Here is a 27920-nt window from a genome sequence, read left to right as displayed (position 1 = left end):
CCAGTTTGTCTCTCTTTCCCTCCTAGATATAACATTTTATATTTGTTACAGCTGTTACCACTGCAGCCACAGCCTGCACCTCACATATCCAAGATGTTCACATCATACCAACCTAATTCACCTTCAATACATTCTAATCCTTTGCCTCAACTATCTGTTTCATCTCCAACAAAGAAAACCGTGTCAAGTAAAACTGCCATCCCTATGGAGTCTGATAGGAAACCTATACCTTCTGTGGTTGATGCAAAACTACCAGCACCTGTACAGCCCAAGGTACAAAAACCAATTGGACAAGAAAGAAAACAAAATATGCTGTTAGAAGGACGACAGCCATCTCCTGCGAAACAGACAATGTTTGATAGGATCATTGAAGAACTGCAGGATATATTTCCTCATTACAAAAGGTACAATATTGTCTTTACAGTCACAATAAAAGGAAAGCAGGGATGATCCAGGAAGCTATAGACCAGTTAGTCTGACATCAATAGTGTGGAAGATATTTGAAGGGATTATAAGGGATTATATTGATGAGCACATTCGTGTAAACAAGATTATGAGTTCAAATCAGCATGGTTTTATGAGAAATAGATCATGTCAAACTAATCTAATTAGTTTCTATGAGGCAGTGAGTAAAAATATAGATAAAGGGTAAGCGGTTTATGTGATATACTTAGATTTTGCAAAGGCGTTTGATACAGTGCCACATGAGAGATTAATGCACAAAATTAGGGGACTGGGAATAGCTGAAAATTTTAGCTCATGGATAAATAACTGGATAAAGGATAGGGAGCAATGAGTAGTAGTGAATGTATCCTACTCAGATTGGACAAAGGTAATCAGTGGAGTCCCCCAGGGATCAGTACTGGGCCCTGTTCTTTTTAATATTTTTATAAATGAAGGATTAAATAGCGACACCTCTATTTTTGCAGATGATACTAAGTTAAGTAAGGTCAGAGCAGGATGAACTTTTGTTACGAAGGGATCTGCAAAAATTAGAAGTATGGGCAGTTAAATGGAAAATGAGATTTAATACGGGAAAATGCAAGGTTCTACATTTTGGAAGTAAAAATAATCAGGCAACGTATTACTTAAATGGTACAAGATTTAGCCAAACAGAGGGGGAAAGGGATTTGGGAGAAGTAATAGATAACAAGCTAAAGATGGGTGCACAATGCAGGGCAGCGGCTACAAAGGCTAATAAGATACTAGCATGTATTAAGAGGCATTGATTCAAGGTAGGAAAGCATAATTCTGCCACTATATAAATCCCTGGTAGTGACAAAATTACATGCTGTAACAAATAAGAGCATGACACTTTTTACTATGTTACTTTATGCAATAAATAGGGGCAAGACAATGTTAAACAAAGTTGCATTATTGAAATAAAGTAGTAAGTTAACTCCGTAATTCTACACAAAATCTCTCTCATGTTTATATAGATTAGGAATATTTAATCTCATATTGATAAAGCAGACTAGGTTGACAATAAGTAAATTGATTTGAGTAATGGAGAGGTTTGAATGTAAAACAGAGGACAGCAGAGGTGTGGTCATTGGTAAGAGTTTAATTTAGGTGTAAGAACATTCCTGAGATAAGCAGTGTCAGCTGCTAGGTTGACGAAACAGGCAAAAAAAAAAACACCCTGAAAATAATTTACTAGTTTAGCCACAATCAGAACAGCAAAATGTTTAGCAAGGGGCTTGTCGCTAGCTGTGTGTGTTGGTTTCATTTTAACTAGTTGTTGTGTAAATTTGTGAAATGAGAACTAGAACCAAGGAAGATAACAGAGTAAACAAAGATATTTGTATTGTAGAGGGGTTTTTAATGTTATTTTCAAGACCATAATTGGCTATTCATGATTGGCTACAGTTGTGTTTTTCAACAACAATCCAGATTTTTATATCTGAACAAGAGCACAGGTGAAATAGGATGATCAGTAACCATGGTTACTAACCTGCTCTCACCCATCATCTGATTATTTAATCTTTGTGAATCTAGTTTGAATATAATGAAAATGTTGACCATTGGGGTGCCCTGAAGTCTAGAAATGAAAAACACTGGGCTAAACTATATCTGTTCTGCTAAACTAAAGACAGACTCATTTCCAGTTTTCTGTGTTGGTTTTAATCTAGTGGTGTGTCTTGTGTGGGAAAAGAGCAGATTTTGTAGATGTTCTATAGAAGATGATGTGACCAAGTGAGAGGTCTGGTCTGGTGTCAAGTAGCATTTTTTGTTGTTGTGGTTATTCACATCAATTGACACAGAGATCTGGGAGTGTAGAATAAAGAATTGATTTATGTGCTCCCCAGAATAGAACGGCAAGGACTGTAAAAAGTATTAGTGTGTCCCTGACGTAACAGAAAATTTGCTTATAAACTTGTGAAATTCTTTTTCTAAAATCATTTTAATACTAGGATTTCTTTTATAGCGGAGAACTTGCCCTGTTTATTAAGGATCTGCGCAGTAAAACCGGTGGTACTCTTGCTGGTATGAAGCATGAAGACATTATTAGCCGGGTTATCGAGCACATACTGGATATGCAGACTAAGTCTTTGGTACCAGCTTCTCATGTGAGTAATTATGGAGTTTTAGCTGCATACAACATTAAAACTATGTTTGCATTATCATTTCATATTGATTTTTTTCCACTTTAATGCAGCCATGATGATCAGACTGTGGGTTAAAATAAGGCTATGAGTCCGTAGGGTTCAACTTTCACATGTTGCAAGCCCTTTTTATAAAAGTCAATATAGTTCCTATAATTTAGGGGGCGTATACCTTTTAAGGACCTTTACAAAGTCAAATTATTCAGTTCATCTGAAGATATTCCAGATTGGGCTATGTATTCGTTCTGGTGAAGTTTCATTTTCTTTATTTCTTACTCTGATTATAAATATATTATATTAGGACAATTCACTTCCAACCCTAGATTGTATTGTTTTATAAATCTATATTGGTTAGTGGTCCTAGGCCGACCTAAGATAACCAGAAAATCCATTATTTCTTTTTAAAGACACGATGAGTCCACGGATTTCATCCTTACTTGTGGGATTATGCCTCCTGGTCAGCAGGAGGAGGCAAAGAGCACAACAGCAGAGCTGTATATATAACTCCTCCCTTCTCTCTCACTCCAGTCATTCTCTTTGCTTACGTTAGTGATAGGAGATGGCAAAGTGAGGTGTTAGTTTTTGATTCTTCAATCAAGAGTTTTTTATTTTAAAAACAGTGCCAGATTGTGCTGTTTTGTTTAGGGTGTAGCTGTAGTACATATCAGTCTCTACAGAAAAGCATTTGGTGGCTTTAGAGCAATGGGAACTGGTGGGACATAATTCTCACTGCGCCTCCCATACATGGTTTGCTGCCCTACCTGCAAAAGTCTGAGGGAAGAGAGAGACTCGGTACTTTTTTATTTCCACAGGCCAATGTGAGGAGAAATTGAGGGCCTCGCAAGCCGGGTGGGCTGCCTTACTGCCGGGCAGAGTTCTCAGTTAAGTGCTGAATTTTGTTTTCTGGAGTAGGTACACAGAAATATTTGGCACTATATATATATATGTATCCCTAAGAGTGAGGGTAAGTTATTGGGCAGTTGCTGCTAAGACGTGAAGGAGTGGCTCTATTATTTTTGATAATTTCGCCATGCTCTCTACGGCTTGTATTACAAAAAATGGCAGCTGACAGGGTGGTTTATTCGTTTTCAGCATGAACGTGTTATGCATGTATGGTTCATGTCCCTGCTCCCAACGGCTTACATTACTAAATTAGCAGCCGACAGGGAGGTTTATTTCTCTTCAGTATAAGGGTGTTCTGTATGAATGGTACATGTCCCCGCTCCCAACGGCTTACAATACTAAGATTAGCAGCCGACAGGGAGGGTTATTTTTATTATTTCTCTTGTAAGATGTATCGAGTCCACGGATTCATCCTTTACTTGTGGGATATTCTCCTTCCCAACAGGAAGTGGCAAAGAGCGCACACAGCAGAGCTGTTCATATAGCTCCCCCTCTAGCTCCACCCCCCAGTCATTCTCTTTGCCGGCTCTAAGCAATCGGAAGGGTAAAGTGAATGTGGTGTAAAAAATGTAGTTTTATTTTCTACAAGCAAGAGTTTATTTTAAATGGTACCGGTGTGTACTATTTACTCTCTAGCAGAAAGGAGATGAAGATTTCTGCAGGGAGGAAGATGATTTTAGCATGTTGTAACTAAAATCCACTGCTGTTCCCACAAAGGACTGAGGAGTGCAAGAAAACTTCAGTTGGGGGGAACGGTTTGCAGGTTAGGCTGCAATAAGTTATGTTCAGTCATTTATTTCTAGACAAGACTGTGATAATGCTAGAAAAGACTGATAATATCCCCATGAGGGAAGGGTAAGCTGTATTCAGAGACTAAGTATGGAATTTCAAGCTTACATGACAGGGCTGGTTTATGCTGGTTGACACTACTTTCTTGGCAAACGTTTTTTATTGAAAATATCGGGGGGTTTTTGAGACACTTTGAAGGTTCCTTTGGTTTTCTTTCAGGGGTTGTTACCCACATGGCTATTATTAAAACACTCGGTAGTGTTTCTTTAGGCCTCACAAGCACCGTAGTGAGGCGGGGGGGGGGGGGCCTAATTTCGCGCCTCAGATGCGCAGTTATATTTGACTAGAAGTTCAGGCTGTTTCACATGGAGGGTCCGGCTGCAGTTTGAGGGCCTATAAGAAGCTTTTTCCCCACAAATCTGGTTCCTAAGGGCAGGTAGTGCCACAGCAGAAAGCTGTGGCAAGGTGCTGAACGTTTTTAACCGGTCTTTTGGCTTACTGTCGATCCGGTTTGGGCATTAAGGGGTTAATCGTTTTTATTGCTAGTGGTGCAATCTTACTAATGCTTTAGGTACATACTGTAAAAATTTCGAAAAGTTTGCTGCATTTTTTCACTGTTTTGCAAAATTGTGTGCCGTTTTTATCTCTTAAAGGCACAGTAACGTTTTTTTTTTTTTTCAAAGTGTGTTTTTACTTGATTAAAGGGATTTCCAAGCCTGCTTGTTTTACTACTAGTCTGTTAAACATGTCTGACACCAAGGAAAATCCTTGTTCAAAGTGTTTAGAAGCCATGGTGGAACCCCCTCTCAGAATGTGTCCCACTTGTACTGATATGTCTATACATTTAAAGAACATATTGTTGCATTTAAAAATGTGGTCCAAGATGATTCTCAGACAGAAGGTAACGAGGTTAGGCCGTCAACCTCTCCCCAAGTGTCACAACCAGTTACGCCCGCTCAAGCGACGCCTAGCACCTCTAGTGCGTCTACCTCTTTTACCTTGCAAGACTTGGCGGCAGTTATGAATACCCTCTCAGAGTTCTTATCTAAACTGCCCGTGTTACCTGCAAAGTGTGATAGCTCTGTTTTAAGAACAGATACTGAGCATTCTGACGCTTTAGTAGCCGTATCCGATATACCCTCACAATGCTCTGAAGTTGGGGTGAGGGATGTGCTGTCTGAGGGAGAAATTTCCGATTCAGGAAAGGTTTCTCCTCAGACAGATTCAGATATGTCGGCTTTTAAATTTAAACTAGAACACCTCCGCTTATTGCTCAGGGAGGTATTAGTTACTCTGGATGACTGCGACCCTGTGGTGGTTCCAGAGAAATTGTGTAAAATGGACAAGTACCTAGAAGTTCCTGTTTACACTGATGTGTTCCGGTCCCTAAGAGGATTGCGGATGTTGTTACTAGGGAGTGGGATAGACCAGGTATTTCCTTTGTTTCCCCTCCTGTTTTTAAGAAAATGTTCCCTATATCTGACCCTATGCGGGACTCGTGACAGACGGTCCCTAAGGTGGAGGGGGCCATTTCTTCACTTGCTAAACGCACAACCATACCAATTGAAGAAAGTTGTGCTTTCAAAGACCCTATGGATAAAAAATTAGAGGGTTTACTTAAGAAAATTTTTGTTCAACAAGTTTTTCTTCTCCAACCCATTGCGTGCATTGTTCCTGCAACTACTGCAGCTGCTTTCTGGTTCGAGGCGCTGGAAGAAGCGCTCCAGACGGAGGCCTCATATGAGGATATTATGGACAGAATTAAGGCTCTTAAGCTGGATAATTCTTTTATCACAGATGCCGCTTTACAACTAGCTAAGTTAGCGGCAAAGAATTCAGGTTTCGCCATTTTAGCGCGCAGGGCGCTATGGCTAAAGTCCTGGTCGGCCGATGGGTCGTCAAAATCCAAACTTTTGAACATCCCTTTCAAAGGAAAGACCCTCTTCGGGCCTGAATTGAAAGAGATTATTTCAGACCTTCAAGATAAAGAACAAACAAGATAATTTTCGTTCTTTTCGGAATTTCAGGAGCGGTCTCGCTTCATCCTCCCCTGCTGCAAAGCAAGAGGGTACCGCTTCCCAACCCAAGTCAGCCTGGGAACCTTACCAGGGCTGGAACAAGGGTAAACAGGCCAAGAAGCCTGCTGCTGCCTACAAGACAGCATGTAGGGGTAGCCCCAGATCCGGGACCGGATCTAGTAGGGGGCAGACTCTCTCTCTTGGCTCAGGCCTGGGCAAGAGATGTACACGATCCCTGGGCCTTAGAGATTGTATCCCAGGGATATCTTCTAGAATTCAAGGACTCCCCTCCAAGGGGAAGGTTCCACATTTCTCATCTGTCTACAGACCAGACAAAGAAAGAGGCGTTCTTACGCTGTGTAGAAGACCTACATACAATGGGAGTGATCCGCCCAGTTCCAATTGCGGAACAGGGGCTGGGTTTTTACTCAAACCTGTTTGTGGTTCCCAAGAAAGAGGGAACTTTCAGAAATCCTGGATCTCAAGATTCTAAACAAATTCCTCAGAGTCCCATCATTCAAGATGGAGACCATTCGGACAATCTTACCAATGATCCAGGAGGGTCAATATATGACCACCGTGGATTTAAAGGATGCGTATCTGCACATTCCTATCCACAAAGATCACCAGTTTCTCAGGTTCGCCTTTCTGGACAAGCATTACCAGTTTGTGGCTCTTCCTTTCGGGTTGGCCACTGCTCCCAGAATTTTCACAAAGGTGCTAGGGTCCCTCCTGGCGGTTCTAAGACCGCAGGGCATAGCAGTGGCGCCTTATCTTGACGACATCTTAATTCAGGCGTCGACTTTCCAAAAAGCCAAGTCTCACACGGAAATTGTATTGGCCTTTCTGAGGTCTCACGGGTGGAAGGTGAACATCAAAAAGAGTTCTCTCTCCCCCCTCACAATAGATCCCTTCCTAGGAACCCTAATAGACTTGGTAGAAATGAAAATATTTCTGACGGAGGTCAGAAAGTTAAAACTCTTAATCACTTGCCGAGCCCTTCATTCCATTCCTCGGCCATCTGTAGCTCAGTGTATGGAGACAATCGGACTAATGGTAACGGCAATGGACATAGTCCCTTTTGCACGGATACGCCTCAGACCACTGCAACTATGCATGCTCAAACAGTGGAACGGGGATTATGCAGATTTGTCTCCTCAAATACAGCTGGGTTAGGGGACCAGAGATTCTCTTCTCTGGTGGTTGCCTCAGGATCACCTGTCTCGGGGAATGTGTTTCCGCGGACTAGAGTGGATCATCGTAACGACCAACGCCAGTCTGTTGGACTGGAGTGCAGTCTGGGACTCCCTGAAAGCTCAGGGCTTATGGTCTCGGGAAGAAGCTCTTCTCCCGATAAACATTCTGGAACGGAGGGCGATATTCAACGCGCTTCAGGCATGGCGCCGGCTAGCTGCGGCCAAATTCATCATATTTCAGTCGGACAACATCATGACTGTAGCTTACGTCAATCATCAATGGGGAACAAGGAGTTCCCTAGCAATGACGGTAGTAACCAAAATATTCAGGTGGGTGGAGGGTCACTCCTGCCATCTCTTAGCAATTCACATCCCAGGAGTAGACAACTGGGAGGCGGATTTTCTAAATCATCAGACTTTTCACCCGGGGGAGTGGGAACTCCACCCGGAGGTATTTGCCCAGCTGACTCAGCTATGGGGCACTCCAGAATTGGATCTGATGGCGTCCCGTCAGAACACCACAATCTGGTCTATGTTTTTCCACCGTTTCCTCTCCTCCCTCGTCTGGTTGCCAGAATTAAGCAGGAGAGGGCTTCGGTGATTCTGTAACCGTCTGCGTGGCCATGCAGGACCTGGTATGCAGACCTAGTGGACATGTCATATGTCCCACCATGGACACTACCAATGAGGCAGGACCTTCTAATACAAGGTCCTTTCAAGCATCAAAATCTAATTTCTCTGCGTCCGACTGCTTGGAGATTGAACGCCTAATTCTATCAAAGCGTGGTTTCTCTGAGTCGGTTATTGATACCCTGATTCAGGCTAGAAAGGAAAAATCTACCATAAGATTTGGCGAAAATATCTTTTTTTGGTGTGAATCCAAGGGTTACTCATGGAGTAAGATTAGGATTCACAGGATATTGTCCTTTCTCCAAGTAGGATTTGAGAAAGTATTATCAGCTAGTTCCTTAAAAGGACAGATATCTGCTTTGTCTATTCTTTTACACAAACGTCTGGCAGTGGTACCAGACTTTCAAGCGTTTAGTCAGAATCAAGCCTGTTAGACCTGTGGCTTCGCCATGGAGTCTGAATTTAGTTCTTTCAGTTCTGCAAGGGGTTCTGTTGGAACCTTTACATTCCATAGATATTAAGCTTTTCTCTTGGAAAGTTTTGTTTTTGGTAGCTATCTCTTCTGCTCGAAGAGTTTCAGAGTTATCTGCTTTACAGTGTGATTCACCTTACCTGGTTTTCCATGCAGATAAGGTAGTTTTGCGTACCAAACCCGGTTTTCTTCCTAAGGTTGTGTCTAATAAGAATATTAACCAGGAAATTGTTGTTCCTTCTCTGTGTTCTAATCCTTCTTCAAAGAAGGAACATCTGTTACACAATCTTGATGTGGTTCGTGCTTTTAAGTTCTATTTACAAGCCACTAAGGATTTCAGACAAACACCTTCATTGTTTGTTATCTATTCTGGTAGAGGAGAGGTCAGAAGGCGACTGCTACCTCTCTTTCCTTTTGGCTGAAAAGCATCATCCGTTTGGCCTATGAGACTGCTGGCCAGCAGTCTCCCGAAACGATTACTGCTCATTCTACCAGAGCAGTGGCTTCTGTTGAACAGATTTGTAAGGCGGCGACTTGGTCTTCGCTTCATACTTTTTCCAAATTTTAAAAATTTGATACTTTTGCTTCTTCGGAGGCTATTTCTGGGAGAAAGGTTCTACATGCAGTGGTGCCTTCCGTTTAAGGTACCTGTCTTGTCCCTCCCTTCATCCTTGTCCTAAAGCTTTGGTATTGGTATCCCACAAGTAAAGGATGAATCCGTGGACTCGATACATCTTACAAGAGAAAACAGAATTTATGCTTACTTGATAAATTACTTTCTCTTGTGATGTATCGAGTCCACGGCCCGCCCTGGCTATTAAGTCAGGTAGCTTTTTTGTTTAAACTACAGTCAACACTGCACCCTATGGTTTCTCCTTTTTCTTCCTAACCTTTGGTCGAATGACTGGGGGGGTGGAGCTAGAGGGGGAGCTATATGGACAGCTCTGCTGTGTGCTCTCTTTGCCACTTCCTGTTGGGAAGGAGAATATCCCACAAGTAAAGGATGGATCCGTGGACTCGATACATCACAAGAGAAAGCAATTTATCAGGTAAGCATAAATTCTGTTTTTTATTCAGTATAAGAATGTGATACATGGATACATGTCCCCGCTCCCAACGGCTTACAATACTAAGATTAGCAGCCGACAGGGAGGGCTATTTTTATTCAGTATAAGAATGTGATACATGTCCCTGATCCCAACGGCTTACAATACTAAAATTAGCAGCCGACAGGGAGGTTTATGCTAGTTCAGCACGAGAATGTGATGCATGAATGGTGCATGTCCCTGCTCCCAACGGCTTACAATACTAAATTAACAGCCGACAGGGAGGTTTATTTCTCTTCAGTATGAAGGTGTTATGCATGACTGATACATGTCCCTGCTCCCAACGGCCTACAATACTAAATTTAGTAGCCGACAGGGAGGTTTATTTCTCTTAAGTGTATCCAGTCCACGGATCATCCATTACTTGTGGGATATTCTCCTTCCCAAGTTGCAAGAGGATCACCCACAGCAGAGCTGCTATATAGCTCCTCCCCTCACTGCCATATCCAGTCATTCTCTTGTAACTCTCAACTAAGATGGAGGTCGTAAGAGGACTGTGGTGTTTTATACTTAGTTTATTTCTTCAATCAAAAGTTTGTTATTTTTAAATGGTACCGGAGTGTACTGTTTATCTCAGGCAGTATTTAGAAGAAGAATCTGCCTGTGTTTTCTATGATCTTAGCAGAAGTAACTAAGATCCTTTGCTGTTCTCACATATTCTGAGGAGTGAGGTAACTTCAGAGGGGGAATAGTGTGCAGGTTTTCCTGTAATAAGGTATGTGCAGTTAAAATATTTTTCTAGGGATGGAATTTGCTAGAAAATGCTGCTGATACCGAAGTAATGTAAGTAAAGCCTTAAATGCAGTGATAGCAACTGGTATCAGGCTTATTAATAGAGATACATACTATTATAAAAGTGTATTTTAAAACGTTTGCTGGCATGTTTAATCGTTTTTTACATATGTTTGGTGATAAAACTTATTGGGGCCTAGTTTTTTCCACATGGCTGGCTTGAATTTTGCCTAGAAACAGTTCCCTGAGGCTTCCCACTGTTGTAATATGAGTGGGAGGGGCCTATTTATTTCATGTAATTAGCAAGAGTCCATGAGCTAGTGACGTATGGGATATACATTCCTACCAGGAGGGGCAAAGTTTCCCAAACCTTAAAATGCCTATAAATACACCCCTCACCACACCCACAAATCAGTTTTACAAACTTTGCCTCCTATGGAGGTGGTGAAGTAAGTTTGTGCTAGATTCTACGTTGATATGCGCTCCGCAGCAGGTTGGAGCCCGGTTTTCCTCTCAGCGTGCAGTGAATGTCAGAGGGATGTGAGGAGAGTATTGCCTATTTGAATGCAATGATCTCCTTCTACGGGGTCTATTTCATAGGTTCTCTGTTATCGGTCGTAGAGATTCATCTCTTACCTCCCTTTTCAGATCGACGATATACTCTTATATATATACCATTACCTCTGCTGATTTTCGTTTCAGTACTGGTTTGGCTTTCTACAACATGTAGATGAGTGTCCTGGGGTAAGTAAGTAAGCTTATTTTCTGTGACACTCTAAGCTATGGTTAGGCACTTTTTTATAAAGTTCTAAATATATGTATTCAAACATTTATTTGCCTTGACTCAGGATGTTCAACATTCCTTATTTTCAGACAGTCAGTTTCATATTTGGGATAATGCATTTGAATCAATCATTTTTTCTTACCTTAAAAAATTTGACTTTTTCCCTGTGGGCTGTTAGGCTCGCGGGGGCTGAAAATGCTTCATTTTATTGCGTCATTCTTGGCGCGGACTTTTTTGGCGCAAAATTTTTTTTCTGTTTCCGGCGTCATACGTGTTGCCGGAAGTTGCGTCATTTTTTGACGTTTTTTTTGCGTCAAAAGTGTCGGCGTTCCGGATGTGGCGTCATTTTTGGCGCCAAAAGCATTTAGGCGCCAAATAATGTGGGCGTCTTATTTGGCGCTAAAAAATATGGGCGTCATTTTTGTCTCCACATTATTTAAGTCTCATTATTTATTGCTTCTGGTTGCTAGAAGCTTGTTCACTGGCATTTTTTTCCCATTCCTGAAACTGTCATTTAAGGAATTTGATCAATTTTGCTTTATATGTTGTTTTTTCTATTACATATTGCAAGATGTTCCACGTTGCAACTGAGTCAGAAGATACTTCAGGAAAATCGCTGCCCGGTGCTGGAGCTACCAAGCTAAGTGTATCTGCTATAAACTTTTGGTATCTGTTTCTCCAGCTATTGTTTGTATTGCATGTCATGACAAACTTATTAATGCAGATAAAATTTCCTTTAGTACTGTTACATTACCTGTTGCTGTTCCGTCAAGATCTAATTTTCAGAGTGTTCCTGATAACATAAGAGATTTTATTTTTAAATCCATTAAGAAGGCTATGTCTGTTATTTCTCCTTCTAGTATACATAAGTCTTTTAAAACTTCTCTTTTTTCAGATTTCATTCTGATACTGATAATGGTTCTTCTGGTTCAGAGGTTTCTGTCTCAGAGGTTGATGCTGATAAATCTTCGTATTTGTTCAAGATGGAATTTATTCGTTCTTTACTTAAAGAAGTATTAATTGCATTAGAAATAGAGGATTCTGGTCCTCTTGATACTAAATCTAAACGTTTAAATAAGGTTTTTAAATCTCCTGTAGTTATTCCAGAAGTGTTTTCTCTCCCTGATGCTATTTCTGAAGTAATTTCCAGGGAATGGAATAATTTGGGTAATTCATTTACTCCTTCTAAACGTTTTAAGCAATTATATCCTGTGCCATCTGACAGATTAGTTTTTGGGACAAAATCCCTAAGGTTAATGGGGCTGTCTCTACTCCTGCTATATTTTTAGCGGATGTTGCTGCAGCTTCAACTTTTTGGTTAGAAGCTTTAGCGCAACAAGTAACAGATCATAATTTTATAGCATTATTATTCTATAACATGCTAATAATTTTATTTGTGATACCATCTTTTGATATCATTAGAGTTGATGTCAGGTATATGTCTCTAGCTATTTTAGCTAGAAGAGCTTTATGGCTTAAAACTTGGAATGCTGATATGTCTTCTAAGTCTACTTTGCTATCCCTTTCTTTCCAGGGTAATAAATTATTCGGTTCTCAGTTGGATTCTATTATCTCAACTGTTACTGGAGGGAAGGGAACTTTTTTACCAAAGGATAAAAAATCTAAGGTAAATTTAGGTCTAATCGTTTTCGTTCCTTTCCTCACAACAAGGAACAAAAGCCTGATCCTTCATCCTCAGGAGCGGTATCAGTTTGGAAACCATTTCCAGTTTGGAATATATCCAAGCCTTATAGAAACCCAAAGCCAGCTCCTAAGTACCCATGAAGGTGCGGCCCTCATTCCAGCTCAGCTGGTATGGGGCAGATTACGTTTTCTTCAAAGAAATTTGGATCAATTCCGTTCACAATCGCTGGTTTCAGAACATTGTTTCAGAAAGGTACAGAATTGGCTTCAAGTTAAGGCCTCCTGCAAAGAGATTTTTTTCTTTCCCGTGTCCCAGTAAACCCAGCAAAGGCTCAGCATTTCTGAAATGTGTTTCAGATCTAGAGTTGGCTGAAGTAATTATGCCAGTTCCAGTTCTGGAACAGGGGCTGGGGTTTTATTCTATCTCTTCATTGTACCAAAGAAGGTCAATTCCTTCAGACCAGTTCCGGATCTATCAATATTGAATCGTTATGTAAGGATACCAACATTCAAGATGGTAACTGTAGGACTATCCTGCCTTTTGTTTAGCAAGGGCATTATATGTCTACAATAGATTTACAGGATGCATATCTGCATATTCCGATTCATCCAGATCACTTTTAGTTTCTGAGATTCTCTTTTTAGACAAGCATTGGCTCTACCGTTTGGCCTAGCATCAGCTCCAAGAATTTTTTCAAAGGTTCTCGGTGCCCTTCTGTCTGTAATCAGAGAACAGGGTTTTGGTATTTCCTTATTTTGGACGATATCTTGGTACTTGCTCAGTCTTCACATTTTCGCAGAATCTCATACGAATCGACTTGTGTTGTTTCTTCAAGATCATGGTTGGAGGATCAATTTACCAAAAAGTTCATTGATTCCTCAGACAAGGGTAACCTTTTTAGGTTTCCAGATAGATTCAGTGTCTATGACTCTGTCCTTGTCAGACAAGAGAAGTTTAACATTGATATCAGCTTGTCAAAACCTTCAGTCACAATCATTCCCTTTGGTAGCCTTATGCATGGAAATTTTAGGTCTTAGGACTGCCGCATCGGATGCGATCTCCTTTGCTCGTTTTCACATGCGACCTCTTCAGCTCTGTATGCTGAACCAATGGTGCAGGGATTACACAAAGATATCTCAATTAATATCTTTAAACCGATTATACGACACTCTCTGACGTGGTGGACAGATCACCATCGTTTAGTTCAGGGGGCTTCTTTGTTCTTCCGACCTGGACTATAATCTCAACAGATGCAAGTCTTACAGGTTGGGGAGCTGTGTGGGGGTCTTTGACGGCACAAGGGGTTTGGGAATCTCAGGAGGTGAGATTACCGATCAATATTTTGGAACTCCGTGCAATTTTCAGAGCTCTTCAGTCTTGGCCTCTACTGAAGAGAGAGTTGTTCATTTGTTTTCAGATAGACAATGTCACAACTGTGGCATACATCAATCATCAAGGAGGGACTCACAGTCCTCTGGCTATGAAAGAAGTATCTCGAATTTTGGTTTGGCCGGAATCCAGCTCCTGTCTAATCTCTGCGGTTCATATCCCAGGTATAGACAATTGGGAAGCGGATTATCTCAGTCGCCAAACGTTGCATCCGGGCGAATGGTCTCTTCACCCAGAGGTATTTCTTCAGATTGTTCAAATGTGGGAACTCCCAGAAATAGATCTGATGGCTTCTCATCTAAACAAGAAACTTCCCTGGTATCTGTCCAGATCCCGGGATCCTCGGGCGGAGGCAGTGGATGCATTATCACTTCCTTGGAAGTATCATCCTGCCTATATCTTTCCGCCTCTAGTTCTTCTTCCAAGAATATTCTCCAAGATTCTAAAGGAATGCTCGTTTGTCCTGCTGGTAGCTCCAGCATGGCCTCACAGGTTTTGGTATGTGGATCTTGTCCGGATGGCCTCTTGCCAGCTGTGGACTCTTCCGTTAAGACCAGACTTTCTGTCGCAAGGTCCTTTCTTCCATCAGGATCTCAAATCCTTAAATTTTAAGGTATGGAGTTTGAACGCTTGATTCTTGGTCAAAGAGGTTTCTCTGACTCTGTGATTAATACTATGTGACAGGCTCGTAAATCTGTATCTAGAGAGATATATTATAGAGTCTGGAAGACTTATATTTCTTGGTGTCTTTCTCATCATTTTTCTTGGCATTCTTTTTAAATACCGAGAATTTTACAGTTTCTTCAGGATGGTTTAGATAAAGGTTTGTCCGCAAGTTCCTTGAATGGACAAATCTCTGCTCTTTCTGTTCTTTTTCACAGAAAGATTGCTAATCTTCCTGATATTCATTGTTTTGTACAAGCTTTGGTTCGTATAAAACCTGTCATTAAGTCAATTTCTCCTCCTTGGAGTTTGAATTTGGTTTTGGGGGCTCTTCAAGCTCCTCCTTTTGAACCCATGTATTCTTTGGTCATTAAATTACTTTTTTGGAAAGTTTTGTTTCTTTTGGCCATCTCTTCTGCCAGAAGAGTCTCTGAATTATCTGCTCTTTCTTGTGAGTCTCCTTTTCTGATTTTTCATCAGGATAAGGCGGTGCTGCAAACTTCTTTTGAATTTTTTACCTAAGGTTGTGAATTCTAACAACATTAGTAGAGAAATTGTGGTTCCTTCATTATGTCCTAATCCTATGAATTCTAAGGAGAAATCATTGCATTCTTTGGATGCTGTCAGAGCTTTGTATTATTATGTTGAAGCTACTAAGTCTTTCCGAAAGACTTCTAGTCTATTTGTCATCTTTTCCGGTTCTAGAAAAGGCCAGAAAGCTTCTGCCATTTCTTTGGCATCTTGGTTGAAATCTTTATTTCATCATGCCTATGTCGAGTCGGGTAAAACTCCGCCTCAAAGGATTACAGCTCATTCTACTAGGTCAGTTTCTACTTCCTGGGCGTTTAGGAATGAAGCTTCGGTTGATCAGATTTGCAAAGCAGCAACTTGGTCCTCTTTGCATACTTTTACTAAATTCTACCATTTTTGATGTGTTTTCTTCTTCTGAAGCAGTTTTTGGTAGAAAAGTACTTCAGGCAGTGGTTTCAGTTTGAATCTTCTGCTTATGTTTTCATTAAACTTTATTTTGGGTGCGGATTATTTTCAGCAGGAATTGGCTGTCTTTATTTTATCCCTCCCTCTCTAGTGACTCTTGCGTGGAAAGATCCACATCTTGGGTAGTCATTATCCCATACGTCACTAGCTCATGGACTCTTGCTAATTACATGAAAGAAAACATAATTTATGTAAGAACTTACCTGATAAATTCATTTCTTTCATATTAGCAAGAGTCTATGAGGCCCACCCTTTTTTTGTGGTGGTTATGATTTTTTTGTATAAAGCACAATTATTCCAATTCCTTATTTTTTATGCTTTCGCACTTTTTTCTTATCACCCCACTTCTTGGCTATTCGTTAAACTGATTTGTGGGTGTGGTGAGGGGTGTATTTATAGGCATTTTAAGGTTTGGGAAACTTTGCCCCTCCTGGTAGGAATGTATATCCCATACGTCACTAGCTCATGGACTCTTGCTAATATGAAAGAAATGAATTTATCAGGTAAGTTCTTACATAAATTATGTTTTTAGCGTTTTTTTGCACAGCAAAAATTACAGACACAGACATCCAGCTTCTTCCTTCATGATCCAGGACTTCTCTGAAGGGCTCAAAAGGCTTCAAAAGTCGTATTGAGGGAGGTAAAAAGCCACAGTAGAGCTGTGGCAGTTGTTGTGACTGTTTAAAAAAACGTTTTTGTCATTTGTTATTCCGTTTTTGGTATTAAGGGGTTAATCATCCATTTGCAAGTGGGTGCAATGCTCTGCTAACTTATTACATACACTGTAAAAATTTCGTTAGTGTAACTGCATTTTTTCACTGTTATTTCAAAATTTGGGAAAATTTGTGTTTCTTAAAGGCGCAGTAACGTTTTTTATATTGCTTGTAAACTTGTTTTAAAGTGTTTTCCAAGCTTGCTAGTCTGTTTAAACATGTCTGACACAGAGGAACCTACTTGTTCATTATGTTTGAAAGCTATGGTGGAGCCCCATAGGAGAATGTGTACTAAATGTATTGATTTCACCTTAAACAGTAAAGATCAGTCTTTATCTATAAAAGAATTATCACCAGAGGGTTCTGTCGAGGGGGAAGTTATGCCGACTAACTCTCCCCACGTGTCAGACCCTTCGCCTCCCGCTCAGGGGACGCACGCTAATATGGCGCCAATTACATCAGGGACGCCCATAGCGATTACCTTGCAGGACATGGCTGCAATCATGAATAATACCCTGTCAGAGGTATTATCTAGATTGCCTGAATTAAAAGGCAAGCGCGATAGCTCTGGGGTTAGGAGAGATACAGAGCGCGCAAATGCTGTTAGAGCCATGTCTGATACTGCGTCACAGTATGCAGAACATGAGGACGGAGAACTTCAGTCTGTGGGTGACATCTCTGGCTCGGGGAAACCTGATTCAGAGATTTCTAATTTTAAATTTAAGCTTGAGAACCTCCGTGTATTGCTTGGGGAGGTATTAGCTGCTCTGAATGACTGTAACACAGTTGCAATTCCAGAGAAATTGTATAGGCTGGATAGATACTATGCGGTGCCGGTGTGTACTGACATTTTTCCTATACCTAAAAGGCTTACAGAAATTATTAGCAAGGAGTGGGATAGACCCGGTGTGCCCTTTTCCCCACCTCCGATATTTAGAAAAATGTTTCCAATAGACGCTACTACACGGGACTTATGGCAGACGGTCCCTAAGGTGGAGGGAGCAGTTTCTACTTTAGCAAAGCGTACCACTATCCCGGTTGAGGACAGTTGTGCTTTTTCAGATCCAATGGATAAAAAATTGGAGGGTTACCTTAATAAAATGTTTATTCAACCAGGTTTTATTTTACAGCCCCTTGCATGCATTGCGCCTGTCACTGCTGCGGCGGCATTCTGGTTTGAGGCCCTGGAAGAGGCCATCCAGACAGCTCCATTGAATGAAATTATTGACAAGCTTAGAACGCTTAAGCTAGCTAACTCATTTGTTTCTGATGCCATTGTTCATTTGACTGAACTAACAGCTAAGAATTCCGGATTCGCCATCCAGGCGCGTAGGGCGCTATGGCTTAAATCCTGGTCAGCTGACGTGACTTCAAAGTCTAAATTACTCAACATTCCTTTCAAGGGGCAGACCTTATTCGGGCCTGGCTTGAAGGAAATTATTGCTGACATTACTGGAGGCAAGGGTCATACCCTTCCTCAGGACAGGGCCAAATCAAAGGCCAAACAGTCTAATTTTCGTGCCTTTCGAAATTTCAAGGCAGGAGCAGCATCAACTTCCTCCGCTTCAAAACAAGAGGGAACTGTTGCTCATTCCAGAAAGGCCTGGAAACCTAACCAGTCCTGGAACAAGGGCAAGCAGGCCAGAAAGCCTGCTGCTGCCCCCAAGACAGCATGAAGGAACGGCCCCCTATCCGGAAACGGATCTAGTGGGGGGCAGACTTTCTCTCTTCGCCCAGGCGTGGGCAAGAGATTTCAGGATCCCTGGACGTTGGAGATCATATCTCAGGGATATCTTCTGGACTTCAAAGCTTCTCCTCCACAAGGGAGATTTTATCTTTCAAGGTTATCAGCAAACCAGATAAAGAAAGAGGCATTCCTAAGCTGTGTGCAAGACCTCCTAGTAATGGGAGTGATCCATCCAGTTCCGCGGACGGAACAAGGACAGGGATTTTATTCAAATCTGTTTGTGGTTCCCAAGAAAGAGGGAACCTTCAGACCAATCTTGGATCTAAAGATCTTAAACAAATTCCTCAGAGTTCCATCATTCAAAATGGAAACTATTCGGACCATCCTACCCATGATCCAAGAGGGTCAGTACATGACCACAGTGGACTTAAAGGATGCCTACCTTCACATACCGATTCACAAAGATCATCATCGGTTCCTAAGGTTTGCCTTTCTAGACAGGCATTACCAATTTGTAGCTCTTCCCTTCGGGTTGGCCACTGCCCCGAGAATTTTTACAAAGGTTCTGGGCTCACTTCTGGCGGTTCTAAGACCGCGAGGCATATCGGTGGCTCCGTATCTAGACTACATCCTGATACAGGCGTCAAGCTTTCAAATTGCCAAGTCTCATACAGAGATAGTTCTGGCATTTCTGAGGTCGCATGGGTGGAAAGTGAACGTGGAAAAGAGTTCTCTATCACCACTCACAAGAGTCTCCTTCCTAGGGACTCTTATAGATTCTAAAAAAATAATTTACCTGACGGAGTCCAGGTTATCAAAACTTCTAAATGCTTGCCGTGTCCTTCATTCCATTCCACGCCCCTCAGTGGCTCAGTGCATGGAAGTAATCGGCTTAATGGTAGCGGCAATGGACATAGTGCCATTTGCGCGCCTGCATCTCAGACCGCTGCAATTATGCATGCTAAGTCAGTGGAATGGGGATTACTCAGATTTGTCCCCTCTACTAAATCTGGATCAAGAGACCATAGATTCTCTTCTCTGGTGGCTTTCTCGGGTCCATCTGTTCAAGGGTATGACCTTTCGCAGGCCAGATTGGACGATTGTAACAACAGATGCCAGCCTTCTAGGTTGGGGAGCAGTCTGGAACTCCCTGAAGGCTCAGGGATCGTGGACTCAGGAGGAGAAACTCCTCCCAATAAATATTCTGGAGTTAAGAGCAATATTCAATGCTCTTCTAGCTTGGCCTCAGTTAGCAACACTGAGGTTCATCAGATTTCAGTCGGACAACATCACGACTGTGGCTTACATCAACCATCAAGGGGGAACCAGGAGTTCCCTAGCGATGTTAGAAGTCTCAAAGATAATTCGCTGGGCAGAGTCTCACTCTTGCCACCTGTCAGCGATCCACATCCCAGGCGTAGAGAACTGGGAGGCGGATTTTCTAAGTCGTCAGACTTTTCATCTGGGGGAGTGGGAACTCCATCCGGAGGTGTTTGCTCAACTGGTCCATCGTTGGGGCAAACCAGAACTGGATCTCATGGCGTCTCGCCAGAACGCCAAGCTTCCTTGTTACGGATCCAGGTCCAGGGACCCGGGAGCAACGCTGATAGATGCTCTAGCAGCTCCTTGGTTCTTCAACCTGGCCTGTGTGTTTCCACCGTTTCCTCTGCTCCCTCGACTGATTGCCAAAATCAAACAGGAGAGAGCATCGGTGATTCTGATAGCGCCTGCGTGGCCACGCAGGACCTGGTATGCAGACCTAGTGGACATGTCATCTCTTCCACCATGGACTCTTCCTCTGAGGCAGGACCTTCTAATACAAGGTCCTTTCAATTATCCAAATCTAATTTCTCTGAGACTGACTGCATGGAGATTGAACGCTTGATTCTATCAAGGCGTGGCTTCTCCGAGTCAGTCATTGATACCTTAATACAGGCTCGGAAGCCTGTCACCAGGAAAATCTACCATAAGATATGACGTAAATATCTTTATTGGTGTGAATCCAAGAGTTACTCATGGAGTAAGGTTAGGATTCCTAGGATATTGTCCTTTCTCCAAGAGGGTTTGGACAAAGGCTTATAAGCTAGTTCTTTAAAAGGACAGATCTCTGCTCTGTCTATTCTTTTGCACAAGCGTCTGGCAGAAGTTCCAGACATCCAGGCATTTTGTCAGGCTTTGGTTAGGATTAAGCCTGTGTTTAAAACTGTTGCTCCCCCGTGGAGCTTAAACTTGGTTCTTAAAGTTCTTCAGGGAGTTCCGTTTGAACCCCTTCATTCCATTGATATTAAACTTTTATCTTGGAAAGTTCTGTTTTTGATGGCTATTTCCTCGGCTCGATGAGTCTCTGAGTTATCTGCCTTAAATTGTGATTCTCCTTATCTGATTTTTCATTCAGACAAGGTAGTTCTGCGTACCAAACCTGGGTTTTTACCTAAGGTGGTTTCTAACAGGAATATCAATCAAGAGATTGTTGTTCCATCATTGTGTCCTAATCCTTCTTCAAAGAAGGAACGTCTTTTGCATAATCTGGACGTAGTCCGTGCCTTGAAGTTTTACTTACAGGCTACTAAAGATTTTCGTCAAACATCTGCCCTGTTTGTCGTTTACTCTGGACAGAGGAGAGGTCAAAAAGCTTTGGCAACCTCTCTCTCCTTTTGGCTTCGGAGCATAATATGCTTAGCCTATGAGACTGCTGGACAGCAGCCCCCTGAAAGGATTACAGCTCATTCTACTAGAGCTGTGGCTTCCTCCTGGGCCTTTAAAAATGAGGCCTCTGTTGAACAGATTTGCAAGGCTGCGACTTGGTCTTCGCTTCACACCTTTTAAAAATTTTACAAATTTGACACTTTTGCTTCTTCGGAGGCTGTTTTTGGGAGAAAGGTTCTACAGGCAGTGGTTCCTTCCGTTTAAGTTTCTGCCTTGTCCCTCCTATCCTCCATGTACTTTAGCTTTGGTATTGGTATCCCACAAGTAATGGATGATCCGTGGACTGGATACACTTAACAAGAGAAAACATAATTTATGCTTACCTGATAAATTTATTTCTCTTGTAGTGTATCCAGTCCACGGCCCGCCCTGTCCTTTTAAGGCAGGTCTAAATTTTAATTAAACTACAGTCACCACTGCACCCTATGGTTTCTCCTTTCTCGTCTTGTTTCGGTCGAATGACTGGATATGGCAGTGAGGGGAGGAGCTATATAGCAGCTCTGCTGTGGGTGATCCTCTTGCAACTTCCTGTTGGGAAGGAGAATATCCGCAGGTTTGCTCCTCTTATGCCCTAAGGACTTAGCATCCATTTACCAGGTGCCTTGCTCTTCTTCCACAACTTCTTTTGGAGTTACCCTGTAAGACATCGCTTCCTTTTTGGGTCTTTTGGGAGCGTTGTCCGTTTTTCCCTGGCTGCATAGAAAGCGCAAGGGGACCACTAAACGTTCATTGAGCAAGGTTTCTTTCACAGTAGTTGCTATTTCAGGATATAAGAACCCAGCAGAAAGATTGACTCCCCTTCTTTCTCTAAACAGGAAGGAAACTATCTAAGTCCACTTGGAGTCCCAACCAATCTTGGAACAGGGGTAAACGATCCAAGAAGCATGCTGCTGATTCCAAGTAAGCATGAAGTGTTTGCTCCTGGCCCAGGACCGGATCTAGTAGGCGACAGACTTTCCTTCATTTTGGTGTGGGTGCGAGATGTTCAGGATCCCTGAGCTATAGAAATAGTGTCTCGGGTTACAAACTGGAGTTCAGTAATTCTTTCTTCTGTCAAGATTGTCTACAGACCTGATAAGATGAGAGGCGTTCTTACCTTGTGTAAGAGACCTCTCTTACATGAGAATAATTGATCCCGTTCCAATACAGTAACAGGTGCGGGTTTTTTATTCAAATCTGTTGGAAATTCCCAAAAAGGAGGGAACCCTCGGACCTATTTTAGACCTCAGGAGTCTAAACAAGTTTCTCTGAGTTCCATCCTTCAAGATGGATACTATTCTCACTATCCTTCCATTGATCCAGGAGGGTCAATTTATGATGACAGTGGTCCTAAGGGATGCATATCTTCATGTTCCTATCCACAGTGATCATCACTAGTTCCTGTGGTTTGTTTTTCTGGACAAACACTTCAGTTCGTGGCTCTTCCTTTTGGTCTGGCCACTGCACCCAGAAATTTCACAAATGTTCTGGATTTTCTGCTGGCGGTTCGAAGACCGCAGAATTTTACGGTGGCGCCTTTTCTGGAAGATATTCTAATCCAGGCGTCATTTTATTAGCTAACAAGGTCCCATACCGACATTGTGCTATCCTTCTTGAGAACTCACGGGTGGACGGTAAATCTGGAAAAGAGTTTAATTCCGCAGACGAGGGTACCCTTCCTGGGCATACTAATCGACTCTATATCCATGTGAATTTTTCTGACAGAGGTCAGAAAGTCAAAGATTCTGAATACTTGTCGAGTCCTTCAGTTCAATCCTCGGCCGTCATTGTCTCAGTGCATGGAGGTAATCGGATTGATGGTGGTGGCAATGGACAGCATACTGTTTGCTCAGTTTCATCTCAGACCTCTGCAGCTAAGCATGCTCAGGCAGTGGAATGGAGATTATACAGATTTGTCTCCTCGAATAACCCTAGATCAGGAGACGAGGGACTCTCTTCAATGGCGGTTGTCTCTGGATTGTCTATCCCAGGGGACATGCTTTCGCAGACCTTCATGGGTGATTGTGACAACGGATGCCAGCCTTTTAGGATGGGGAGCAGTCTGGGGCCCTTTATGGGCTCAGGCAGAGCCTCTCCTTCCCATCAACATTCTAGAGCTGAGGGCGATCTTCAATGCGCTTCGGGCCTGGCCTCAGTTGGCTTTGGCCCAATTCATCAGATTCCAGTCGGACAACATAACAACGGTGGCTTACATCAATCAGGGAGGAACAAGGAGTTCCTAAGCGATGACCGAAGTAGTCAAGATAATCCAGTGGGCTGAGGCCCATTCTTGCCATCTGACGACGATCCACATCCCAGGGGTGGACAACTGGGAGGCAGATTTTCCTAGCAGGCAGACTTTTCATCCAGGAGGGTGGGTACTCCATCCGGAAATATTCTACAACCTGATTCTCAGATGGGGTCGGCCGGAGTTGGATCTCATGGCATCTCGTCAGAATGTCAAACTTCCGAGATACGGGTCCAGGGACCCCCAGGCCGAGCTGATAGATGCCTTGGCAGTTCCTTGGTCCTTCAGCCTAGCATATATATTTCCCCCGTTTGCGCTCCTTCCCCGGGTTATTGCTTGAATCAAACAGGAGAGGGCATCAGTGATCCTCATTGTTCCTGCGTGGCCTCGCAGGATTTGGTATGCCCATCTGGTGGAAATGTCATCTCTGCCACTTTGGAGGCTTCCATTGAGGAAGGACCTTCTCATTCAGGGTCCCTTCCGTCACCTGAATCTAGTTTCTCTGCAGCTGACTGCTTGGAGATTGAACGCTTAATTTTATCCAAGCGAGGTTTCTCTTATTCGGTCATAGATACCTTAATTCAGGCGCGTAAGCCAGTAACTAGGAAGATTTACCATAAGTTATGGCGCAAATATCTTTTTTGGTGTGAATCCAAGGGCTACTCATGGAGTAGAGTTAGGATTCCCAGGAATATCTTTTCTCCAAGAAGGATTGGAGAAGGGGTTATCAGCAAGTTCCTTAAAGGGTCAGATCTCTGCCTTATCTATTTTGTTGCACAAGCGTCTGGCAGATGTTCCAGATATTCAATCTTTTTGTCATGCTTTGATTAGAATCAGGCCTGTGTTTAAACCAATTGCTCCTCCATGGAGTTTGAATTTAGTTCTTAAAGTTCTTCAAGGGGTTCCGTTTGAACCTATGCATTCCATAGATATTAAGTTATTATCTTGGAAAGTTTTGTTTCTTGTTGCCATTTCTTCTGCTCGACGAGTGTCTGAGCTTTCGGTATTACAATATAATTCTCCTTACCTTATTTTTCATTTGGATAAGGTGGTGTTACGTACTAAACTTGGTTTTCTTCCTAAAGTTGTTTCAGACAAGAACATTAATCAGGAAATTGTTGTTCCTTCCTTGTGTCCTAATCCTTCTTCTCGGACGGAACGTCTGCTACATCATTTGGACGTGGTCCGTGCTTTAACATTTTACTTACAAGGGACTAAGGACTTTCGTCAATCGTCTTCTCTATTTGTCATTTTTTCTGGAAAACGTAAGGGTCAGAAATCTACGGCTACCTCTTTCTTTTTGGCTGAAGAGTATCATCCATTTTGCATATGTGACTGCTGGTCAGCAGCCTCCTGAAAGAATTACGGCTCATTCCACTAGGGCTGTTGCTTCCTCATGGGCATTCAAAAATTAAGCTTCTGTTGAACAGATTTGCAAGGCTGCAACTTGGTCCTCTCTTCACACTTTTTCTAAATTTTACAAATTTGATACCTTTGCCTCGTCTGAGGCTGTTTTTTGGGAGAAAGGTTCTTCAAGCAGTGGTGCCTTCCGTTTAGGTTCTCTGTCTTGTTCCTCCCTTTTCATCCGTGTACTGTAGCTTTGGTATTGTATCCCACAAGTAAGGATGAAATCTGTGGACTCATCGTGTCTTTAAAAAGAAAAGAAAATTTATGCTTACCTGATAAATTTGTTTCTTTTTAGGCACGATGGGTCCACAGCCCGTCCTGTTCTTTGAGACAGGTTATTAATTTTTGTAAACTTCAGACACCTCTGCACCTTGGCTTTTCATTTCTCTTCCTAACTTCGGTCGAATGACTGGAGTGGGAGGGAAGGGAGGAGCTATATATACAGCTCTGCTGTGGTGCTCTTTGCCGCCTCCTGCTGACCAGGAGGCGTAATCCCACAAGTAAGGATGAAATCCGTGGACTCATCGTGTCTAAAAAGAAACAAATTTATCAGGTAAGCATAAATTTTCTTTTTGTAATTTATGTGTGTTTTGTCCAAGCTCCCTTCCCATGCCTGCTGTATATGATAATCAGAATTAACAAGAAGAGATTTCTACCCACTTGAGAATGTTTTGTATTTTCTGTCTGACCCCTTGGTGAATGGTTAATAGGGACATTATAGTGCAAATTATAGTAAGTGGTTTTGGGACATTAGGGAAATGTGGAAATTATAGTAAGCAGTAATTTGTAGTTTCTCAACATAAGTAATTTATATTGTGTAAATCCTTGTCACATATGAGTGAAGGAAATTTGTAAAATACTTCGAAGAGGGGATGTTGGAATGCCTTAAAGGGACAGTAACATTAAAATTATAAATGTTGATTCACATAGAAAGTGAAGTTTTAAACATCTTTCCAATTTACTTTTATTATAAAATTTGCTTTATTCATTTGGTATCCTTTGTTGAAGAGTAAATCTATTTTACTCCCACTTTAAAACCATCCATAACTAAACATTGTTTTCTTGCTGTCCTGTTTTGTAGTTTTGCTCTCTAAGAATATTTTTTATTTTTCTTTAGGACCGAAATTCAGCCTGGGGATATACACCACAGCCAGGGGCTGCTACTGCACCGACAGCTCCAAAACCCGATGTTCACAGTAGCCCCACTTTAGCCGAAACCAAAAAGCCTTGGAGGGTGGTTACAGGGGCTTCTAAAAAGAAATGGCAGAAGTCGGATGAATCTGAGGCAAGATGCATGTGGTGAAATGTTTCCTCAAATGTTTTTGTAATGTTAATAAGGGGTTTGTGTGTTAATTTACATTTGTAGGTTTAAACTTTTTGTTTTGGGGAGTGTGAGGATGTTTAAGTGAGACATCAGTTTGTTTTTCTGTCATTTGCAGACCTATAATGATGAGCCCTGTATTATCTGTCACGATGAGCTAAGCCTGTATCAGGTTCATACGTTAGACTGTGGACACCATTTCCACAAACATGTAAGTATGCATTTAGCTGTAATGCCCTGGATAGCTACATAACCACAGTGTGATGGCTGGTTATATATTGTGTGATAGTTTAAAGGGACACTTCAATGACTCAAATAGTGTGCAATTTAAAAAATAATAACAATCCAATTTACTTCTATTATCAAACTGTGCACAGTATTTTTAAATGCACACTTTCTGAGGCCCTAGCTCCTGTTGGGCATGTCAAAGAGTTAACAGTATCCACATATATGTATTTTGTGATTGACTGATGGCAGTCACATGATACAGGGGCAGGGAAAATAAAAAAAAAATCTACTGATTTAAATTTCAGACTGTTTTGCATTGTATTTTTATTATGGCATTCTACTGTATTTAATGGTCCTTTTTAATTATTTGGTTTTTGATATAAGTAAACAGTGCATGTGTGTTTGTTTTGTTACTGCCTCATGTCCAGCGCTGACATTTGCATGGTTTAGTGGTACATCGGACCAGGATCTGTACCAACCAGCCTTTTCACTAACTGGCTCTGAAACAATAAAACCCTGTGTGTTGTGCTACCAATTTTATATTCTTGTTGCTGTTTTTAATTGCTGATATATACTGTGCATGTATAAAATTGACTATTTTAACTTCTTGCTTTTTTAGTGTATAAAAACCTGGCTGAACACACAGAGCACATGTCCAACATGTCGAGATCATGCGCTTCTGCCAGAAGACTTCCCTGCACTTTCTGGAAGAATGAGAACTGCTTAGTATTGCTTAGTATTGTAACCGCGATAGATATTGTGTATTGGTTTCAGTGTATTATGCAATTAGCTATATTCCTACAGATTCTGCTACCTTACTGGTTGTATTACTGAGGCAGTAGCAGTCACTCACTACTATTCTCTCTGCTTCCCTCATTGTGTTTCAGGAACTCATTGCTGCCTATACCAATTATATTGCTGTATGTCTGATCACCACGGCCTATTTCTTCTCTTATTTTCATTTTTATTATTTTATGTGACAAAGAAGCAAAGGTTTTCACTTTTTTTTATTCTGTTTAACTCTACCACATTTATAATTGTTCAAGTCAAGAGGTTATGCACCAATCTGGTAAAGGTATAAACTCCCTGAAAAAAAAATAATTACTGTAATGTCCCTTTACTCAAGAGCCATTGTTTTTAAATTACTACAAAGCAACGTAGTTCTGAGATTGTTCTGTCCCTTATAGCTTAATATTTAGAAGGATTGACACCTAGGCAGAGGCTCCATGTATATAAAATTCTAAAATTATTATTTGAAAGCCGCTAATATCAGGGTTCCTGAGTTTTACTTTTTTTTTCTTGTCTTAGAAATATATGTTCTAAAACCTCAATAAGCATTTGTATTCCTTCATCTAATGTCTTATGAGCTCATATGAAATGCCCATTCTACTTTAGCCAGGGTGCCATATTTTGGGCTGTATTAAATTTATTTTGTTTTGCTTATAGATCCACTAAAAATCTTTTGTTTTTATTTTTGAAGTTGATTTTAATAGAATTTAAAATAAGGGCAGGGCAGTAATGTAAAATCCTAGTCAGATTATTGTCAGTTTACTATGCTAGGCTGTGCCTGTGAGAATGCAAGGGAAGTCCTCCGTGATTCAGATATTGTTTGAGGAGGTGGAAATTACATTTGTTGAGCGGTTGCCCAGTGCATATATATGATCTCCTTTGCACAGATTTATAAGTTTAAAGGGATGTTGTA

General features: G+C 41.6%; 1 protein-coding gene across 1 annotated transcript in view; it reads left to right on the top strand.

The window, feature by feature from the left end:
* The window catches only part of TTC3 (tetratricopeptide repeat domain 3), a 410905-nt gene extending 383754 nt beyond the window's left edge, over positions 1-27151 (top strand). Inside the window, exons 39-43 of the mRNA XM_053705936.1 lie at positions 52-404; positions 2429-2570; positions 25787-25954; positions 26109-26201; positions 26838-27151. Of these exons, the coding sequence (XP_053561911.1) occupies positions 52-404; positions 2429-2570; positions 25787-25954; positions 26109-26201; positions 26838-26945 (864 nt within the window). The 3' untranslated portion in view covers positions 26946-27151. The remainder of the gene's footprint in view (positions 1-51; positions 405-2428; positions 2571-25786; positions 25955-26108; positions 26202-26837) is intronic.
* The last annotated feature ends 769 nt before the right edge of the window (positions 27152-27920 follow it).

Source organism: Bombina bombina, chromosome 3 (genome assembly GCF_027579735.1).
Source record: "Bombina bombina isolate aBomBom1 chromosome 3, aBomBom1.pri, whole genome shotgun sequence".
NCBI classification, from domain to species: Eukaryota; Metazoa; Chordata; class Amphibia; order Anura; family Bombinatoridae; genus Bombina; species Bombina bombina.
This window is presented reverse-complemented; position numbering and strand designations above follow the sequence as displayed.